This window comes from Venustampulla echinocandica (genome assembly GCF_003357145.1).
Source record: "Venustampulla echinocandica strain BP 5553 chromosome Unknown scaffold_7, whole genome shotgun sequence".
Taxonomy (NCBI): domain Eukaryota; kingdom Fungi; phylum Ascomycota; class Leotiomycetes; order Helotiales; family Pleuroascaceae; genus Venustampulla; species Venustampulla echinocandica.
This window is the reverse complement of record NW_022474212.1, coordinates 836687-858540: the sequence shown is the minus strand read 5'-3', so window position 1 is coordinate 858540 and position 21854 is coordinate 836687. Positions and strand designations below refer to the sequence as shown.

The 21854-nt window shown below is 47.7% G+C and overlaps 5 protein-coding genes across 5 annotated transcripts; 4 read left to right on the top strand and 1 right to left on the bottom strand.

Annotated features, from left to right (window-relative positions):
* Positions 1-603: 603 nt before the first annotated feature.
* On the top strand, positions 604-1647 carry BP5553_08216 (GroES-like protein; the record flags this gene model as incomplete). The annotated part of the gene is made up of 1 exon (XM_032016839.1): positions 604-1647. The coding sequence occupies one exon, from the start codon at positions 604-606 to the stop codon at positions 1645-1647; it is 1044 nt and encodes a 347-aa protein (XP_031867130.1).
* Positions 1648-2546: 899 nt separating this feature from the next.
* On the top strand, positions 2547-4580 carry BP5553_08215 (uncharacterized protein; the record flags this gene model as incomplete). The annotated part of the gene is made up of 6 exons (XM_032016838.1): positions 2547-2705; positions 2764-3047; positions 3098-3286; positions 3343-3526; positions 3589-3836; positions 3902-4580. The coding sequence occupies 6 exons, from the start codon at positions 2547-2549 to the stop codon at positions 4578-4580; spliced, it is 1743 nt and encodes a 580-aa protein (XP_031867129.1).
* A 774-nt stretch (positions 4581-5354) lies between these two features.
* On the top strand, positions 5355-8498 carry BP5553_08214 (uncharacterized protein; the record flags this gene model as incomplete). The annotated part of the gene is made up of 1 exon (XM_032016837.1): positions 5355-8498. One exon carries the CDS (start codon positions 5355-5357, stop codon positions 8496-8498), a length of 3144 nt encoding a protein of 1047 aa, XP_031867128.1.
* A 1291-nt stretch (positions 8499-9789) lies between these two features.
* Positions 9790-10631, bottom strand: BP5553_08213 (uncharacterized protein; the record flags this gene model as incomplete). The annotated part of the gene is made up of 2 exons (XM_032016836.1): positions 9790-10357; positions 10414-10631. 2 exons carry the CDS (start codon positions 10629-10631, stop codon positions 9790-9792), a joined length of 786 nt encoding a protein of 261 aa, XP_031867127.1.
* Positions 10632-14162: 3531 nt separating this feature from the next.
* Positions 14163-17521, top strand: BP5553_08212 (uncharacterized protein; the record flags this gene model as incomplete). Its single annotated transcript, XM_032016835.1, has 3 exons — positions 14163-14459; positions 14548-14955; positions 15023-17521. The coding sequence occupies 3 exons, from the start codon at positions 14163-14165 to the stop codon at positions 17519-17521; spliced, it is 3204 nt and encodes a 1067-aa protein (XP_031867126.1).
* Positions 17522-21854: the final 4333 nt, after the last annotated feature.

Genomic DNA, 21854 nt, shown 5'->3' with positions numbered 1-21854 from the left:
GGGGGGAGGAGAGATTTCAGAGTTGTCAACAGTTCAGTGCTATAAATATCTGGTCGAGTATGTACTCAAGTAATCGGAATAAAGTGCACTTTATGTTTTGAAAAGGGTTCTCTCAAATTTGGCACTTGAAAATGAGAACCAACATGTCTACTTGAGTAGGTGGATACGAATGGATAGAACCCAGTAAATGCGTGGAAGCGTCCCCAGTCATTATGCATAACCCAGTCTCCTGGGTTTTCTGCCTAAAAAGAGACTTGAAAGCAGGGCTGTGACTGCCTTTTATGTTTTACTACATTCTGTTAGAAATACGTATATAGATTCGTGTTACTTCCTAGTTAGGCTTGGCTAAGCACGCCCTATATAACTGGCCACTAGGCCTATACTCTTGGAGTAAGATTAACCGTCCTAATATATATGTAGGTACTTTGACTTACCCTTACCTTGACCATTATTCACTTATAGTTACCACTTTCGCTTATTCGTATCTCATAATCCTAACATCTACATATACTCGAAGTACACCCCCGCCTTCTCCGCGATTTTATCCAAAATAAACACTCTCTCAACCCCGCAGCCCCTCCACAAAAACAAACCATAACAACAATGAGCTTTCCGAAACCCAACATCGCCGCTGTCCTCGAGACAGCTAAGGCACAGGTCACCGTGAAGGAACGCCCAATTCCCACACCTGGTTCTCACGAACTCCTCGTTCTCAACCATGCAATTGCTGCCAACCCTGTCGAGTGGAGAATCCAGGACTTCGATTTTCTAGTCACCAAGTACCCCAACGTGCTCGGCAGCGATGTTTGCGGCACCATTGTTGCAATTGGAGACGGTGTCACGCGCTTCAAAGTCGGCGACCGCGTCACTGGCTTCGCAGCTGTAATTTACAACTCGGACATTGACCATGGCGCATGGCAAACATACACGCTTCTGCGAGACATCGGTACTACAAAGATCCCCGACAGCATGTCGTTTGAAGAGGGCTCCGTTTTCCCCATGGGTTTTGCGACTGCTGCAATGGCTCTTCTTCAGAATCTCGGCATTCCAAGGCCTCCAGGACCACTGCCGGCAGATATGAAGGACACTGCGCTTCTAGTCTGGGCCGCTTCCTCATCGGTTGGCTGCTCGGGGATCCAGATTGCTAAAGCCCTAGGCCTCCCTGTCTATGCAGTCTGTAGTAAAAAGAATCACGCATATGTTAAATCGCTGGGTGCCACCGAGACCTTCGATTACCACGATCCAGATGTCGTTTCCAAGATTGTCGACATCGCGAAGAAGAATGGAGTGTCTATTACGAAGGCTTTTGATACAATTAGTGAACATGGAAGTTTCCAGCTTGTTGCTGATGTGCTGGTTCGGGGTGGAAAGGGCGGGGCATTGGCTACGGTGTTGGAGTGGCCAGCTACTGATCCAAAGCCAGAGGGGATTGATATTTCGATGACCTATGCGTTGAGGACAGGAACAGATCTGCCGGAGTTTGGAGCCTGGCTCTTTAACGATTGGCTTGCGGATGCGTTGGAGAAGAAAATCGTTGTTCCGGCACCCAAGATTCAGATCGTAGGGGGAGGCATTGGAGCAGCTCAGAAGGTCTATGACATGCTAAGACCCGGCGTCAGCGCGACCAAGCTTGTTGTTAAAGTCTAGTCAATAAATGCTCACTTACTTGCGGCTACATCATCAAGTCTAGCTAGACCCAACCATGGCTTTTCAGCGCTAGATTATAGAATAGGCCAATACAAAGGTGACTTTTCTACTTAGAATTTCGGTGCATATTGACATAGTTTATTCCATCTTCTGTGTGCTATTAAAACACTCTCTGAAAAATTGTCAATCCTACTTTTTAGCTAATCCTTACACGCAGCTTTGCCGTTTTAGGCAAGGCGCTATGCAAGGGTGATGCTCCCATGTACCTCTGGCTCTAGCATATTATTATCAATGTTTTACGTCATCACTCGCCGTCATATATTCCAGGTACTATTGTCTTAATCCTTGCTCTCCTATCTTGCACCCTGGTTGCTACCCACAATCATCTTATAGCGATCCAAAGGCCTTTCACCAGAAATACCAAAGAGTACACGTCAAGAACACATAATGTCCGATTACCTTGAACCTTTCGACGATGGGTAGCAACCCTCAATGTATGTAGATTGCTTAGAGTCACACGACAAGCACTATATAACGCACGCAAGCTGGCCAAGGGCAGACTCGATCTTGCTATTGTACTAATTGAACCGTGCAACAGTCACGATATGAGCTACGAAGAAATGTTTAATCGGAGTAATACTTTTCAAGAAATTGATCGACTTATACGCACATGTAATAGTGATTATACCCTCCTCGATGTCACAGTCCTAGATGTAAGTGTAGGGGTTTGATTAAAATCTTCTGTATAGCCAAGAGCCTGAGCCTTGCAAAGCCTTGCGTCAAGTGCGCTGCTTTCTGCCGTCTGCCGGAGTGGGTGCTCAGCTTCGTCGACTGTCAAGCCTGAGTCAACCTCGACAACCTTAGCGAAACATGCCCCCTCGCCCCATGAACAATACTCGATGTCCTTCGGTATCACGTTTGGCTCGATAGGAGACCTCATCGCGGTCGGGGAGATCGCATGGAGGCTTGGGAAATCGTTGAGCGAGAGTCGCGGATCTGCGAAGGAGTATCAGGCTCTGGCGAAGGAGCTACACACGTTTGATAAGGCTCTTCTTCAAGTAAACAATCAATTTTTACTTAAAATCAATTGTAGATGCTGATTAGCTTATTACGCAGGTAGTCGCGCTTTGGCAGAATTACGCATCATGTCCCGAATTGGAGGAGCTGGGCACGATAACGCGTGACGCGGCGAAAGATTGGCGTGATGTCCTACTTGAATTCCAACTCAAAGTTGACAAGAAATATGGAACGAACTTATGCGTGGGTGGATCTGGGAATTGGAGGAAGGATGCGATGAAGAAGTTCATGTGGGTGAAAGAAAAGGAGGACATAGCGGAGCTACGGAGGAACCTACACGCTGGTAGCGAGACAATCACGATGTTAGTAATTACGGCAATGAGGTATGCGGCTGTTAATTTGAGAGAGGGTGTGGTAACTGACTGAGGTTCAGCAAATCGAACAAGTTGGACAACACTTTACAGGCTATCCGAGTTCAGGCGGTCAATTCTTTGCTACAGGATTCGCTCAAGAGAGCTGACGAACAAATCACTCGGCTCAAAGCACTAGACGAAAAAATGGAGGCACAAAACAAGACAACAGACATCATATTGAGCCATGTGAAAGGCGGAGCTGGAGTGCTGTGAGTGCTCCACCTTCTGGAAATATCTGACAAAGCCGTCGATTGACAAACCCCAGAACACAGATCCGAGCTACTGTCATAGATATTCGAGGGCTCCTGCTACTTTTCCAGAGTCAGGTATTCTTAGTGCAGTCTTCTCCCAGAGGTCTTGGAACACATTGGCAGCAAGCGCCTGTTACTCTGGAAGATGCGCTGGGAAATGTGATACCGATACCTCTAGAACTGATTAACTCATGGGACGTAAGTTTGAATTAGCCTCATCCCCTCGTGTAAGGAATTACTGAAATGGCACCATGTACCAGATGTTTGAAACGATACTCGTTAAACGTTTCGAGCACCTACCTGGCAAGGACAAAGTCGTTCGCAAGGAATATGCCATAGAAGAGAGCAGAAGTGGAAGAGAGCTTGCTAGAAACAGGGAATGGTCCATGTGCTTTCGGGCTGGGCAGAAGGTTGATATGAGTATGGTCTTCAAGCAAAAGCAGCCAGCAACCACCTGCCCAGGATGCCAAGCAGAAACTCAAGCTGCGGACACCGCGATTATCCAGTGGTGAGTTCTATGTGTTGTATTGAATCATTGGTCAGTGAAAAAGAAAATGGACTGACTGGCAGTAGTGACGAATGTGGAATGTTGTTCCGTCGCGTCGAGGAGACTATCGAAGATAGCCCTGTCATCACAGAAGCTCCTCCGCAGTCTACTGAACGTAGACTTGCGAAAGAAGTCGAGGATAAGGTGAGCGACTTCAGGCGTGTACGGCTCCTGTATCAACAATGGCGGAAGAGGCAGCCGGCGGGACAATCTGAAGTCGAAAATCCCGACTCCACTGACTTCAACCTTGTACCGGTAGAGGAAGAAGAACGGGGCCGGAGCCCTATCATCCTCGATGCTGGACCACGCGATGAAAGCACTTTCATAGAGAAAGGGAGAGAAGTTTATGAAACTTCTGACCCCATTCCTGTTGGTCCTCTAGCCTTAGCATTACCTCCCAAGCGTTACAGAGCAAAGGACGAGCGTGCTATCCGGGCTGAGATCAAATCTCTCGAAGCCGAGAAGGAAGCTCTTCGAGCTGAATGGCGTGCCGAAAAGGAGATGCGTAAAGCAGACCGAATCCGTTGGGAAGGCCGTGCATCTGAGGGCGATCTTGTTCTCTATGAGCGTGACCGCTTTGAGACAGGCACCGAAGAAATTAAGGTTGTCAGAAGGGAGAGAATTGAGGAGCCTGAAGGAGGAGTCAGGATTGAGAAGGACAGGAAAGGTAGGATTACCATCAGCGTACCGAAATACTATCGCTAGAGAGTACTCTACTATCCTCTGGTGGTCATGGCATCAGAGGATTCGATCGTTAACTTAATTTATTAAAATCCAATTTATAGGTTATTTTTTATATCTTATATATACTTAGTTTGAAGAATTATTTTTATTATTCTCTTTACAAGAAACTAAGAGTTAGTATCTAGCTAGCGACTTGATTTATAGGGGGGAGGATAATTATATGGAGCTGAACCCCTTTATATACCTCCTTTGTCACGTTACTAAGTTCCCTTTTTTCTAGTTACCTGACTTAGCGTAGCTAGCTAGGAGCTAGGAGCATAGGTATTAGAGCACCACCCACCTCCCTCCCTGTTCCTTTGCAACGCTTCAGCGTCTAGTCTAGTATTTAATAATATGTATATCTTGTGTACTTGGCTGTTAGCTAGTGAATATCGAGAGAACTAGTAACATCTATTGCCTAGGCGTATTCGCAACTGATTGCCTTGTGTTCCCTTACAGTCCAAATCACTTCAATACAGTGAGGTCCGTATAGCTAATGATTACTCCGTTCCGGAGGCTTACGCTAAGGACTAGTCTTGTATGCTATCGTGGCCTGAAGGGAACGAAGTTAAGTCACGTGATGACGTGTTTATCATTGAGGATACCCAGCCAAAGATGATCCGTGCACCTATCGCGTTTTGAGCAGTTCGTAAAAATAAAACATCCACCTGCGGTGATCACCAACCCCCTCCATAACGACCCGATACACAAGATAGCGTCGGAATCAATTCAATTCATGTGCCAGCGAATTGCGCCATGATATCTTCCATGATTCGACGAATTGTCGGATCCTCGCAACCTAGCGAGGAGCCCCCAAGCAGGCGAGGTAGCGTTATGAGGGAACCCGAGCATGAGGGCGACGACAAGGCGGAGGAGGTGACAATGGAGACGGAAGATAAAAAGAAGAAGAAGAAGAAAAATAAGAAGAACAGAAAGAGTGGCGAAGATATGGAGTTAGATATGGCGGGCAAGGAGGGCAAGCAGGCTAGGGCGGACATTACGAATGGCGATCTAGATTTGAATGCAGACGGGGATACGACCATGCAAATGAATGATAATGGAGTTGGAGGGACTGCTGAAGAGCTGAAGGTGAAGAAGAAGAAGAACAAGAAGATTAGGAAGAAGGAGAAGGATCATGCCGAATTGGGCCACAGTATCGGGCCTGATCACGAACTGGTGGACGAGGCCTCTGCGCGCGCTCCCAACGGGTTGGAGTCTCCGAATGGCACGGTCAAAGTCAAGAAGCACAAGAAAGCACGAAAAATCCTCAAGGAGAATGAAGCTACCCACGAACTAGAGGATATCGCGAGTTACGGAGTTGAAGCCTCTCCGGCAGGTGAAGCACTTGTGGCCGTTTCTGCGAAAGCAAAGAAGCAGAAGCGGAAACAATCCCTTGTGGCACCAGGTCCTAGCCTGGCAGCTACTAGTCTGGAGTCCACAAATGGTTTACAAGGCAACGACCATACCGAAGCAGACCGTGAAGAGCATGAGAATGGGACTCCAATCCGTCCATCAGAAAACGCCTTGGGAAAGAGGAAGGCTTCCCAGTCACTGCCTGATTCGACACGAAAGACAAAACGCAAACACAAGGGTGAAAACCCTCCGGGCAACGATCTGATAGACTTAGGCTTAACTGCGTCATCACATCCCAATTCGATACAGCAATCGAACGGTCATCGGCCGCTTCAAAGTTTTGCTGAGGGCCTATACATCCAAAGCACGAAGGGGGACGGAGGGCCATCCTCGATACCTCCACCGGAAACAAGCCGAATACATCGACCTACGCCTACCTTTACGCCTATCAATGCACGGCGCTCGCCTTCCAACGAGGAAACCGAGGAACCTCGAGCCCCCACACCGGAGCTTGAATCTGCAACCCCACAAGATCCGCCCTCACCCCCGAAGTCGAATCAGAAACGAAAACGCCGACTGCCCGTTGATGAATCCGAGTCTCCCAAACTGAATATCGAGGCAACTCCCAGGAAACCAACCAAAGGAAAATCAACACCAACTAAGAGTAAAACTTTAGCATCAGGATCGGCGACCCCAGGCAACAAAAGAGGAAGCCCCCTTACACCTGAAGACATCGAGGGCATAAACTCAGCCGTTGCGATGTACCGCGACTCCAATAGAATGACCCAATTTGACGTCAATGCACTCATCCAAGATACCCAGAGTGGCAAGAACCCTGAACGAGATGAGTTGATGACATTCATTTACGATAGACTTCCGGAGCTTCCTAAACCGCGGATTAGGGAGATGTGCAACACTAGATTTCACAATTACGCTCGAGGCTCATGGACCAAGGAGGAGGATGACGAGCTGAGGGATGCCGTTGAAAGGTTTCCTGGTGTATGGAGGAATATTGGGCCTCTGGTCAATAGGCACCCACGAGATGCTCGGGATCGATGGAGAAATAATTTGGTCTGTGGCGATAAGCGAAAGAAATCCGTATGGACGAGGGAGGAAGAGGACCAGCTAAGAGCTGCCGTTGCAGAATCTCTGGAACAGATCCGTAAGGACAAGGCTGAATCTACGGATGCACAATACAAAGCGAAAGACGATATGGATCTTCTGAACTGGGCATCTGTCAGTGCCAAGATGGGTCTCGTTAGAAGTCGCCTTCAGTGCTTGCAGAAGTGGATAAGGTTGAAGGACCGTGAGGCTGAAGTCAGCCCAGATCCAGCTGAGGACCAAGAGGCTAGTAAAGGTCACTGGCGATTGGAGGAAGCTAAAAGAGAGACTCAAGCCATGAGCGCGGATGAAATATTACGTTTCCTCTATGCTGTCCGTAATAGTGGCGCTGCTAGAGAAGGCAAGATACCTTGGAAAATAGTTTGTGCCGACGTCAGCCAAGAGAAGGGGAGGCGGATGGTTTACAGGTTCTGCTTTAAAAATCTCAGGCGGAAGATCACTGGCTACAAAGATATGGAATTCAAAGACTGTCTTGAGATGATAATTAGTCGTTTTGAGGAAACGGCGCCGTCCGAACCACCGGAATTGCAATATGTAGGAGAGCCTGATCGGATAATCCTTAGGAGGAATCGGAAGAAGAAGGGCGAAGTCTGGACGGAAGAGGAGCTTCTCGAAAAGCGTCAGAGGAAACACGTGAGGATTAGGCCCCTCGGCGATGATAATGGCAAAGCTTCCAGCAAGAAGAAGAGAAAGAGAGACGCCAATGACGACGAGGCAGGCGTTGAAAATAGCGAGGGCTCCAGTAAAAAGCAGAAGAGAAAAGAGAAACCACAGGCCATCAGCGAAGAATATGTTATGGAGGATGCTGATGAGGGAGAGCAAAATATTGGCCAAAGCGTGGCGATAGAAAAGCCATCCAAATCGAAGGTGACGAAAGCGGCCGCGAGCGCTGAGCAGCCTGCCGATGGCGAAAATGTTACTCCAAAGCAAAAGAAAAAGAAACTCCGCGATCGTATGAAGCAGCATGGGGAAGGCCAGAGTCAAGAGTCGGGGAGTGAAAGCCATGGTTTCGCTCCAGATATGAGCGATGATATCGGATCAGCTATTCAGTCTCTCAAGAAAGCACACAAGAATTCACGAAAGAACAAAAAGAAATCTTCCGACAATGGAGCCAGCGAGGTTGCATCTGATGGCAATCCTCGGCGCGAAGTAAATGGGGATTTGGGACACTCTGATGCAGACATCCCGCCCACTCCAAATAGGTTCAATCAGCGGCATAACAGCTTAAGCCCCGATCTTGATACACCGGTGAAATATGATGGGCGGCGTCACAACAAGAAGATTGGCTCCCCTTCTCCTGGAGGGGATAAGGACGAGCAAGCGGATACTAATGATCCTGCGTTGTCTGATGTATCTAGTTCCGATGGGAGTATTCCCGCAAGAACGAAGCCGCTAGAAGGAGATAATAGCGAGGATGATGTTTGAGAGGCCTAGAAATGTGTCCCTTGAGCTGTAAGTTAAAGGGTTAAAGAGAGAGAAGATGTCTGGTCTAGGCCACTGGAACGTTGTTATACATGTCTAATTCCCAACGAGGGTGCTGGATTAAGTTCTCGGGGGTTCTTGACGATGTCTAAATTGTGTCTATTCTTGGTCAGGTGCACGCCACGGCTTACAGTCTCGGCTTTCCGACTGGCCTAGTCCTGTTGTTATTTACGGAAATACAAATGCGAATTAAATTCAAGTTTACAGTTTCTATTGCAGTGCAGTCCATCTCTAGCACTAGAATAAAACTGCAAGGCGAAGATCGATTTGATTCGGGGTACTATTCCCTATGTCGTAGAATCTGAAGCCGAGATCTTTTATTTCCACACACTAACAATTCAAGTGTAGCGATCCAATGGGCATTGAAGCAGCACGTCTACGAATTCCCACAATGTGCGGCATTTATGAATCCCACCCACAGCTAGTAAGAATTAGAGAGATAATTTTTAGAGCCCCTATTATCCATAATTGTGACCTTCCCGGCGAGAATGACACGCTTGAAATTTGGTTACTTGCTTTAGAGCTCATGATTCGATTGCACATGCCTAAGTTAGGCGTCAGGAGATCGTCTATCGTCCCACAAGTATTCTCGGTAGGTTTGAATACCTCATTTCCTCTCTGTACAGACACCCGCCCAACTTTTGGTCTATCATCAAACATTAACTGTGAGGAATCAAACAGAATCACAGGTAGGTAGTACGCCAGTGTCATTCTATTAGTGGTGCTGTTGACGCCTAACGTGTTCGGGCCGCAATACCATTATTAGCTGGCAAGAAAAATGCATCTCGACGATATTTTCAGAGCGAAATCGCCTGGTTTCAAACAGCAAACCCCCCAAAAGTCGAATGGAAACTTGCAATGGAACTTGGTAATTGTCGGCTGTCAGATTTCTGTCAATATTTCCAAGTCTTGCTAGAACACTTCCTTGACATATCACTCATATTCGGCTCCTGGCCCTCAAACAAGGCCCCTGTAAAGATCGAGAAAAGCTTGGTGGGCGCAAACATGATAGCAAAAGAAAGACCTTGAAGGACATATATTGAATTCGATACCCTATAGATAAAGTGCAAGTATGCAACAAACGCCCTTAACTCCATGCATTCGCAGGTCCAGTCTAATGCAGTTAGTTTCCGTCCCAATGATTCATTCCCGAAAACCTTGCCCCTCCGAGGGTATGCCATGAAACACAATCAATTTCAGTTCCCCAAGCGCCGATCTCTCTTCTATCAGATTATCACTTGTGCGAACTGGGGCTAGGATTCAATTTATCTCTAGATTGTTTATCAAGGCCGTCGCCTTTCGTACTACTGCCACCATATTTTCGTTTGTCTGGGGTTGTTTTGTGCTGTCGATTTTCCGCGGCCTGCGCGTCCCGTTCAATTGATCTGATCTTCTTCGAATTGGGCAAGCGAGTGGTTTGTTCGGCTGCTCGGTCGTTTGCTTTGCCAGGCTGCTGAGCAGTCTCGTAAGCATCGTCTCTGTATCGTTTGCAGGTTTCTTTTAGTTCTTTAACTTTCTTTTCCGAGAGACCTTCTGTATGTGGGAAAAGTGCCTGGATATTTGCGCTGTCAATTGCTTCGTTAACAGTGCGGGGAATCCATGCCCGTGAGACCGGAGTCTTATGATAGCTACTCCCTTGAGAGTGCAGTGGCACGGGCAGGATGTAGTTGGAATTTCGAAAGCCCATGTTTTGGTCAGTGTTGTTTTCTCTGCTCTGATGTCGATCTCCACCAGTATTTTTAGATGGCTTGCCTCGAGGGGTTTCTCGTGGTGGGTTATAACGTTCAGATGGGGTTCCACGCCTGTTAAGAGAGATATTAGTACTGTTTTGGGAGTTGACGCCGGCATGAAGACTTACTGATCGGCGGGAAGCAAGACATCTTGCACTGCCCCGGCCTCGCTCACGGATGATTGCCGACGCCCTCCACTATTGCTTCTTCCGTCAAAGGTATCTTGCGAGGCTGATTCGGCTGGTTGACACTTGATATATGAACCAGAAGTCGTTCTGACTAGGCGTGTTTGGGTCATCGGGACCCATCCACGGTCATCTGCCTTGCTAGAGTTGCTTCGGTTCATGTTGAGTTGGGGGCTGAGCAGCAGGTAGCAGGTTTGGGCATTCCAGTTCATGCAAGCGAAGTGCCGCGTTGACAGCTTTTGGACATCATCCCGATTGATATGGGACAGCTATCAAGTTCCTTAGATATATACGCCAAATGCCGATACTTGGGGCGTGATTCCACCTCCCGAGCAAAGCACATGCTGTCCACTTATAGGGGTGACTCCCCACAGGGTACGTGTTCTGCTCGAGCTGGATGGGAATCGGTCAACATTACTGGGTTTTTAATGTCTAATTTTATATCATGCTATGCTAGTAAACTCCAACCAAAATCTCGAGGCAATCCTATCCGCCATGCGAGCGCTGACATATTCCAGGGATTATCCCGCATCGTCGCCCTAAGGACAGTCAACCTGGCGCCTCACCTTAGAGGGACGAACGCCGCGCCTGTCTCAAATACGTGTCGCTCCTAACATATCGGTTTAAACATCTCATCCACTTGATAGAAAATAACCGACAATGCTTTATTCTCTAAAGTAATGCGAGGAAGTGAGATTCTTCTGCTAGGGAGGTCCTAGCTCAAACGGCCTCGATGAGTCGGACGATAGCCGTCGAACTTACCCACGAGACGATATACTACATGCGTAGTTATCTGAAGTGTACAAATTCCTGGTTTTCGGTTCCTTTTCGAATATTAAACCCAAGTACCGCGATCCTTTGCGATTGGAGTTACCTCTTTTATGTTAATTATATTTGACCAGACCGCGATAAAACGCCTCATGCGAGTTATATAACGATTAACGTCCTCGGAATCAATATCAGCTAGCTAGCCTAACCAAGGCTAAACCATAAACCGATACGGAAACTCACCGTGTACGCCCCATACTATATGTGGGAATGTTAATGCCTCTAATGGTCGGGATCCAGCATTAGGTTGTTCGCGCCCCATTGCCTCGTAGGCAGGAGCCATAAAGTCGCCTTACGACTCCAGTACACTACCCGCCTCACTCCGATCGATTCGCGGTCAAGATCAAGGCTTAAGGGGTCCGAGAGCACGGCTTGGAAAGCAAAGTAAGGAGGTCAAAGGGGGACGCCCGGTAGGAAGCCACTGTCAGCAGCGTGGCTGATTCTAAATACACGTGACGTGCGGATATACAAGTACCTGTTTTTGTTGTACTTGCCCTCCCAAGCTGGGGCAGGCCTTCTCACACGCAAGGCTCCGCATGTGTTCCGTGAAACTGCGTGATCCCAAACAGTTTTGTCATGGCAAGTAGCTGAACCAGAGCCAGATCCAGATCCTGCCGATATTTCAGCAGACTGTCGATGGCAAATTCTTTTGGATGTGTACCGAGAAAATTAATTGTCTCGGTGCTGGCAAACAGTAACCTTACTTTCATGTCACTCGAATCGTGGTTTCGATTAGGCTCCGGTAAGGTCCAGATGATATTGTGATCATTTTCATCAGATCAGATGGGAAAAGCAGGTGGGAGACAAGTATTGGTCGACCGGACGAGAATTTGAACCAGTACTGAATATTATACAGGTACCTCATGTTCCCGTTTCAAATTGGATAGATCCCCAAGGTACCTAGGTACTTAGTCAAGGCTGACGGCCAAATATGACATTAAGGTGTATTATACTCTTCCGCGTCTCGGCCATTTACACGATTTCCGATATCCGCTTCCAGTCTGCGAGACTGCCCATGAGGCTGGAGGCTGAAGAACGGCTCGTGGATCATAATCCTTACACCCCACGTGCTGTGTAACCTTTGGTTCATCTAAGGTATGCTGGTGTACATCACATGAATATCCCCGAAGTACAACTGTACAAACCAACTATACGAGTTCCTACGGTTGGTATGTCGGGAACAACGCTTTGTTTAGAGCCATACAAAGCATCTTTCTAACGAATTCATCGCTCGCCTTGAGGATATTCTATGTCACATTTCAGTTGTGCGGCAGTCTTCTAGGAAGGTATTGGTAAAGGGCGACGATCTGCTGCCCCATTTCCACTAAAGCAGCCTTCACGTCACGATGGAAATGGCATTGCACTTGTCATCAGAGACAATTCCAACCTGACCAACGATTCTACTAACCGTGCTCGTCCGTCCTCGTGATTATCGTGACATACCTACGTACTCATCGGTTTCTACTGCACAGCCTATTGTAAGAATTAGGAATACTCATAGGCCTATTCTAGACGATAAGGGTGAGGGCTATTGATTTCCTCTTGCCGTGCCCTTCACTTCCAATTTGCTACATAGTTATGACAAGAACTATAATTGGCTGTTGATATTCCAGCCTATGAGCCCTCGAATGAGGGTGTGGGATGACATGTGGAAACTTGAAAGTAACCTAGAGTTTAGTCTAGGTAAGAAAATTCCACGCTGCAAAGGTCGAGTCTGATGACCTGGATACTGATGAGAATTTTACTCGCAGGACGAACAGCAGGCCGGGGGTGCGATCGAGAGTACATTGCCTATAGTCCCATCTCCAGACTGTTTCATGGCTGTGACCCTTCAAATCAACTCCACTAAGCATATGTATATCCCATTTACCGCAAATGGCATACCAAGTACGGATCTGACTTTACCCACAAGGCGCTATTTGATTCTCCCTGTGTGAACTAGGCAGAGCGCTGCAGAGTGCCATTCCTGCTTATGCCCATTCCTACCTATGTTAAGTTCCGCAGCGTACATAATGTTGCCCTGATTGAGTGTGAACGAAGATCGGCGTTTGAAACAAAGTATTGAGATATTAGGAGGGTCCACAATTGCACGCAGAAGCCTGTTGGTCGTAATGTGGTTATTTAAAACTACAGGGCTTACTGTGCTTATAAAGTATTTGGGGTGCAGGATTATATTAAACCAAGTACGTATCATCACATGTCGGGAAACGGTTTGTGGTTTTTGTCTGTACATCCATTCATGACTTGTTTTAGAACTCCAGATTTCCGTTTTTAGCCGTGCTCAATCCGAAATACAATTCGGACCGCCAAGTCTTCGGGCTATCAATTCGATATGAGCAGTTTCCAGAATAACACCCGAATTGGGAAATGATAATCAACAAATGTTCGCAGCACAAGCTCGTCATAATATACTTCGGTCTCGGAGATCCAACTAAAAATGTCTGCAGATCCATTTCAAGGTCCGTTGTGTACCACAGTGTGTAACCAGTCTTATGCAATGTACCCACCAAATTTTGTACTTGGCGAGTATTTATATGGCCAACCCTAGGTTCCGTTTCTTGAAAATATTTACCTGCCTATTTCAGTCAAGAATCAAGAAGATCAAACCAACATCCTTGAGACTTCAACCAACATGATACTCCCTATAGCTGCCTACGTAGGTAAGATGTCCGGCGCGGAAGGGGCACCTTTAGCCCCGGCACTTTAGATGCCACAATAGACCTGGGCCAAAATCAGACCGAGAATAAAACTAAAAATGGCCTTCCTACAGGATAGCAATGCTGCTAGACTGACTCAAAAGCTACGTTGAAGTCTATTCAACTTATCAAGCTGTGACTGGGGATGCACTAGAACATTGGCTGAGGATGGCCATCACGCAGTGCTGTTATAGGAGCAAGACTCACTCACATTCTGAACAACTTCTCAATCACATTGTCGACTGTATTGCTGCCAAAAAACCGGAGACCCTCTATGCCGAGTTTCCAATATCTCAGGTATCACACGAAGCAAGATATCTGAAATTCACATATGGAAAATTTGCAAATGCCATAAACAGAATTGCCTGGTGGCTACATGATACGATCGGTCAAGGGAAAAATCTCGAGACGCTAGCATATTTTGGCCCCAATGATTTGACATACCCTTCTATTATTCTAGGAGCTGTCAAAGCAGGATATAAGGCCAGTGACTGCTCTTTAAACTGAATTATTTTTGATGTTGAACAACTCGCTAACCTGTTCGCTGCTCTAGATTCTCCTACTATCGCCTCAAAATACAGTGGATGCTCAACTTAACTTGCTCAAAGCCACACATTGCAAAATTCTCCTTGTACCAAAATCACGCCTGCCCACCCCCAAGCCAATATTTGCAGTTTTGAACGAGGGGTTGCCTATTTTGGAAGTTCCCACAGTTGATGAGCTTCTGCAACCACGATGTCGAGCTTTCCCGTATCCCAAGACGTTCGAGGAAGCTCAGTTGGATCCGCTCGTAATTTTGCACACATCAGGGTCGACTGGCCTGCCCAAACCAATCACATGGGTCCAGGGCTTTGCTTCTGCTTATGCAAAGCAGCTACAACTAGACCCACCTGCAGGATATGAGAATGTCGACCATCATTACATGGGTAACAGGGTAGTCGTTGCATTTCCCCCTTCCGATGTGAGTTACAAATAATCATGCGTTTCTCCGCTTTCCAACATCGGGACTTTAAGCTTACTATTGATAGGCGACATATGTTGCGCATGTTCTGATCAACGCTATATGTAATCAAACAGTGGCAATTATACCCTTGGAAGGTACCATTCCTTCGGCAAACCCATTGTTAGAGACGCTGAAAATTACGGAGGCCGATTTAGCATTTGTTGTGCCAGGAGTTATAGAAGAGATGAGCCAGTCCCCGGACCTCCTTGCGGATATTTCTTCGAGAATTCCTCTGATAGCGTACTCTGGAGGTGAAGTGCCGCAAGGATATGGGGATATTGTTTCCAGAAAGGTTCCACTTATTAACTTTTACGCCATGACAGAAGGGGCCAGTATTGGGCTTGTCCGGAAAGAAGATGATATCGCAAAAGAAGACTGGAGATATCTTGCGTTCCACCCCGACTCAGGCGCCGAATTTCGTCAATATGCGGAAGACATCCATGAACTGTTTATTGTCCGAAAGCCTGGCCTCGAACATCAACACCAAATATTTACAACATTTCGAGACGTTCAGGAATATAGAACGAAGGATCTCTATATCAAACACCCCTCAAAAGTCGACCTTTGGCACCATGTTGGACGTGCCGATGATACTATCGTATTTTTGACGGGCGAAAGAATCAATCCTGCCATCATGGAACAAAACATATTCTCCCGCGGCAATGAAATTTCCGGTGTATTGGTCGTGGGTTCGCAGCGGTTTCAAGCATTGCTATTGCTGGAGCTAACCGGTAGAGAACGAGTGACTGCACTACAGAAATCTGAAGATGTTGCAAGAATCTGGCCATTCATTGAGGAGGTGAACAGAAGCTATCCAGCCCATGCCAGAATTGCGAAAACGCACATCATCCTTACCGATCCTGGCAGGCCCCTTCCACGGTCTCCGAGAGGCACGATTCAGAGAGCGGCAGCTCTTGCTGAGTATGCTAACGAGATTAATGCTCTATACTCTGCTACTCAAGGGGTGCCTGTCAACGGTAAAATAACGTCTCCCCTCACTCACCAGGGCACGACGGCATTAACAGATTGTGTGAGAAGGGGTGTTCTTAAAATCACAAAAAGGTCCTTTGAAGACGATGAAAATTTCTTCGTGGGAGGCATGGATTCCCTTCAGGTCTTGCAATTGGCTCGAGACTTGAAAACCAATCTGGAAATTCCAGGACTAGGCGTGGGTGTCATATATGACAATCCGTCGATCTCGTCCCTTGCCAACATTCTTCAGCAGGCCGCAGCTGGGAGGCAAATTCATACTTCGGATCACAAGGGATTTCGTCGTGGTCGCATGAACGCATTATTAAGAGAATACAAGATTCTGGTTGACGGGGTTATTCCCTCGGCCACTGTGAATCAACCAAGCACCAATGGAAATACAAGCGGAAATAAAGTCGTCTTTTTGACCGGATCCACTGGTGCATTAGGATCTTATCTCTTACAGAGCCTCCTAGCAACCTCCGATATTGCTCATATATACTGCTCCAATGAAGGAGTGGGTGGTGGTCTTAAGGCGCAGAACAGCAGTCGAATGTTGACCACCTCTTTCCCTGCTGACCGAGTGACCTTCCTAACCGTTGACTACGCAAAGCCAAGTTTTGGACTTGAGCAGGAGGCTTATTTCTCTCTCCAGAAACGAGTCAGCTGTATCATTCACAATGCGTGGCTAGTCAACTTGAACATACCACTCTCGTCATTCCTACCTCACCTCCAGGGGCTGGTTAATCTGATCGGTTTTGCAGCATCCGGACAACAACATCCTTCAATTCTGTTTATATCCTCGACCAGCGCAGTTTCTTCGTTTGACGGCTCGAATATACCAGAAGAGATCATATATGATTCTACTGTTCCCGCAGCGACGGGATACGGCGAAAGTAAATATCTAGCCGAGCGCATCCTCCACTACTCAGCACGAAGGCTTTCAATTAAAACACAAATCGCTCGTCTTGGTCAAATAGCCGGCCCTGTTAATGGAAAAGAGGAGTGTGACAAGAATGAGTGGCTCCCTAGCATCATCAGGTCGTCGCAATACATTGGAGCAGTGCCTGAATCTCTTGGTTCTAGCCTAGATTCAATTGACTGGATTCCGATAGATGTTCTAGCTCAAATTCTCATGGATCTCATGGGGCCTACTGGGCTAAAAGATATTTCCGATTCCGGAGCGGTCGTATACAATATTCTTAATCCGCACCCAGTCAACTGGAACACTTTCCTCTCCATTATCAGTCAAGGTCTTTCCTCAGTAAATAGAAAGGCACAAGCAAAGGCTGTCTCAACAGTATCGTTGGATAGTTGGATATCCCGAGTGAAAAAGGATATGAAAAAGATAGATGGCACCGAAGGTAGCGAACTGGAAACTTTGCTGAAAGTCAACCCAGCGCTGAAGCTCGTTCGCTTTTATGAGGACGCGATGAGGCAGCAAAAAGTTAACTGGGCCATGGATAAGGCTAAGAATGCTAGCCAGGCGCTGCGAGGTCTTGAGGGTGTTAAAGGGGCGTGGATCAAGAAATGGATGAAGAGCTGGCTCGCGTGAGTTTTGTGCTGAAGAACCGGTTTTCCTTCACGGCCCAGTCATTATTATGAAATTCGAATTTGCAAAAGCGTCAAGATTGTTTCCCTTGCCCGGTAAAACTGTGAGAATCGGCAGATGGATTTAAAGGTCGTATATGCCAGGGCAATTCCTCGTAGGGATATCTCCTAGGGGGGGGGGGTTCGTCATAGGATAGCCCAATCCATTATTTCGGTGTAAAGGCCTATATAATCATTAAATTCCTTAGGGCTCAACACAGTAGCTTCCAGTAACCTTCAGATGTCCTCAAGGGAATCACGAAGAAAGTCCTAAAAGTAACAACCATATTTCATTCCCGGCTTTCCAGCCTCCAGTCATGGGAACCCCCAAAATCCATGTCTTGCAAGGGCAAGTACAAATGATATTCAACCCTGAGAAAGACAGCCCTGCCTCTAAATTACCTTCGGAGAGCTGACAATAACTGCTCTCTACACCAAAAGGTGCTTGGTTCATTCAGCATACCTTCTGCTCATTTCGCTCCAAGTCACAATATCCGGTGGCCATCCCAGGCCAAGTTCAATTACCTGGCTGAGGATTTGAGTCTCCAAGGCAAGAACCTGCTCTTCCAATCGGCAAAATCCACCACACACGCTTCATTGATGTTCCTTCCGGTCTGACGGCAGAGTTCGGCCTGTAGGATAGGACGCTGATCAAGTGGTATTTCGCGGTTGCATCATTTGGAAGGGCGCTTTAGATTCAAGGCCAGTATCGCCAGCATCTTTTCGCTCGTCGGTTTCCAGACGAAGTGTCTAGAGATCTGCCGTCCGTCTTGCGATCCACCAACGTGTCGTTGGTTACACCATCGCGATTCTTGGAGGCTGAGCCTTCCCTTTATCGGTTGAAAATTTGAAGCCAATGCCGGCTGTTATGTAGAATCCATGCATCCATATCCATTTAATCTCCCAAAGACGTGTCATCGGTATTCGGAGATCGGAGGTGACGTCGGCTAGTCATGGGCGTGAGTGCAATTTCGTGCTTGTGGAACATCCTACTAGTAGGTGTCGATATATCACTGCCAGACAGAGTTCTACTGCCTCCTCTTCTACGGATCGGCTCCCAAAAGTACTTGACAAAGAACGGTTTGCAGGCTGGTAGAGATGTTGTAACTATGCCTAGGAACAATTCGATGTCCGACCAATAACTATATTCAAATCCATCATCTCCAGAGCGATAGTGTTAGTGACGTAGGTGGGAAAGTCGGAAAGGAGGCAAAGGTTAAGGGATGGAACGTGAAGTAGGGGTTGCTTACAGGTCCGATCATGGCTGGTTGTGAGCGCATGCAAATACCTCACACGGAATGCTGATGCGATGCAGGTTCTTGATGATATTAGTGGATCGTGCGCATAAGTTTAGGGAAGGGCAGCTCACATGAAACCCAAACCGAAGAGAATGGCTACTTGTATTTTCTCCCACGTAGAAACTTGAAGGCCTTCAAGAACCATTAGTCATAACCCCACATTGACAAACAGATAACTTACGCCACAGGAACTTGGACGGTAACAGAAGAATCGAAACATCTGTGAAGAGGATCCATCCAGATGCCACATATAGTAGGACGTCCGGATTTAGGCACTTTCTAGTCGGCGATGTAAAGATCATCCAGTAACTCTGCACCGGCAAGCATTGAAAAATAATCGTGAAGGTGACCGTGAGCGTTCCACATACAAGAAATACCATGTAGCCATAGATGACATAGCGGAAGGTGTTAGACTGGAGTTGGAATATCCGAAGATAAAGAGTCAAAATGGACATCTTTAGTACACCAGAGGTGAGGGTGTAGACCCATTGTATAAACCACAGTACCTATAATCAGCAGATTAGGATTAAAGGCTCTCCCAGGTGGCAAAGCAACGACGCGAAGGGGCGTACCTCGAATAATCTCGGGTAGTCGTCAAAAGCTATATCCGTTGTATGTTTCCAACTGCCATACTCGACGTCTGTCGCAATATCAGTTGCCGTCTTTATTATATCGTGAGGGCGGCAGCTTACATTGACACCAGAGATACACATTAATCACGGAAAAGACCTGTTCGGTCCCGGTTTCTCATTAGCATGATGTCTCCCCGAGATAATAACCAAGTAACCATAGAAGTGCCTACCCATGCGGCCAGCATCCACCAGTCATCTGCACCAAGGTACCGACTGATCCTAATTCTGGTGTAGAATCTCAGGGCGACTACCAGTGTACCAATACTCAGTGCGACGGCGTGCAGCACAAACAGAGTCGTTTTCCGATAAGAGTAATCCTATAACAACAAACATGTCAAATGAGCTTGGCCTCTTTACGTTCTAGTTTGGAGGTGGCAGGAGAATAATAGCATACCCCATAATCAGGAGGCGGAGGACCGGGGACAGAGGCCTCCGACATCCTACGTAGCTCCGAAAATTCGGGTTCAGCGCGATGTTACGGAGTATATTTGGGGGAATCACAAGAAATCCAGAGTTCAGAACAACGAACAACGAAGGAGAAGAAACGACACGCTTTCATGGCACGTGAAGTGGGGGGACGGGTTGTAGACAGTTCATGCATGGGGCCGGGGACGTGGTAATCAACGAACGAAGGGGGAAAGGATTCTTCAAGGCGCCGGGGACGCAGCATCTTATTAAAGTGACATAACATAAGGCGCCTCCCGCCACTTCGACATGACATTTTTCGTCGCTGGCCCAACCAGCGGCGTCTGGAGCAGTGCAGCCCACTTGGACCGGTTCGTTCATCCTTCGTATACCCGGAAGCAAGCATATATCCGTATTTGATGATTTGTGCTTGGCTCCCCCACATCATGGTACCGAGCACGGAGGCATCCGAGTCCCGCATTGAGTTGGGCCAAATTGGACCATGTACTTCGTAGAGGGCGTAGGACGGAGGGAGTAACTGGAATGGTACTCGAGGAGTCTCTTGGAGTTGCCATTAGCTATGTAGGTCAACCGAGTATGTACTGCTGTATCCTGCAAGCAAGACATTACTCCGTAGCCATGCATTAAACCTCTTGCAACCCGGAGGCACAGACATAGGGCCAGTGCATACACAACAGTGCGCCATGCGATATTCCAGGGGTTCCCAGAAGCCCCTGGTACTGTAAGTACTGTAATAAGTAAGTCCTTATTAATAATAATAATGGCAACGATCCATCTCGTCTTCGAGTCCAATAGTACTTCGTAAGTGGACCAGTGGGCCCGTGATCTGCATATCGCACAGACTGTCCCAACGCAGCATGGCTTCAGTTCACCCACTACTGCTTTCCCCGGAGTTTGCCTTTCGTTGGGACGTGTACTGTCTTGAATGGAAATTGCCAGTTTGCCAAGTTACGGAGGTACTGTATATGCAAGCCTTCGTTCTTTTTCCTCTCCCTGCACAGAGATCTTTAGTGTACGAGTTCCAAGCCAAGCACGCCCATTGCCAATTGCTCACAAATCTTCCGCTCGCCGAACCCATTCAAAAGCCATCCTTCTAGAACCAACCCGGTGTCCACAAGAAAGCTTGACTTCTCTGTAGCCACCGCTCAATGCCCACCCGTCTGGTAGGTTATCGCCAGCGGCCAGCGATCGGTGGTCCGTGGATGGCCGTCATGGCGGGAGCCGTTCCTGGTGGCATGCGCCGGGGCTGATACCACTGACAAACAATATTGCTTGGTCATGGTGGTGGATGAACAGTAATGTACTCCTCTACGTTGGACACAGCCCAGGTCGACAATAAGAATAGAAACACTGCTTCCGTATCGTTCAAAATGCGCCTCCTTTGCAAGCATGACGACCGGGACTGAACGTGCCGCAAGCTCGCTTGCAGTGATCAACAACATCGCTTCCAGTAAGACATACAGATTACAGACCCAGACCTACTCCGTACTGTACGGCACTTCGTACTCACCGTCGAAATCATCATAGCTGTCATCCTCCGGCTCTGGCTCCGGGCATCCCGATGCCGAGTCTAGTCAAGTCGGATTTGGCGTCGTCGACGGCGTAGATGATAGCGCCCATCACGGCGGGCTAGAGTTTAATGCAAATTAAAAGGCCTCGAAGGTCGGCCGTCTCGAGGGAAACCCCCGGCAGCGGCCAACCCGGGCTTGCGCAGTAACGCGGCCGCCGTCGGAGAGGTCGCTGAGATAGTCGATCCCGCGGGTTTCTCCTCGGGATGGTCGAGCGACTTTGACTCTGCGCATTGTTGTCGCCGGTAGAGCTTACGCATGCTACCTACATATGTCACGGCATATCAGTCTGGGGCGAATATCCACGGGCGGTCCTACCCAGCTATCGAGATTGCAGATACGGTGTATCAGCTTGTCGATCAGCTGTTGGGACG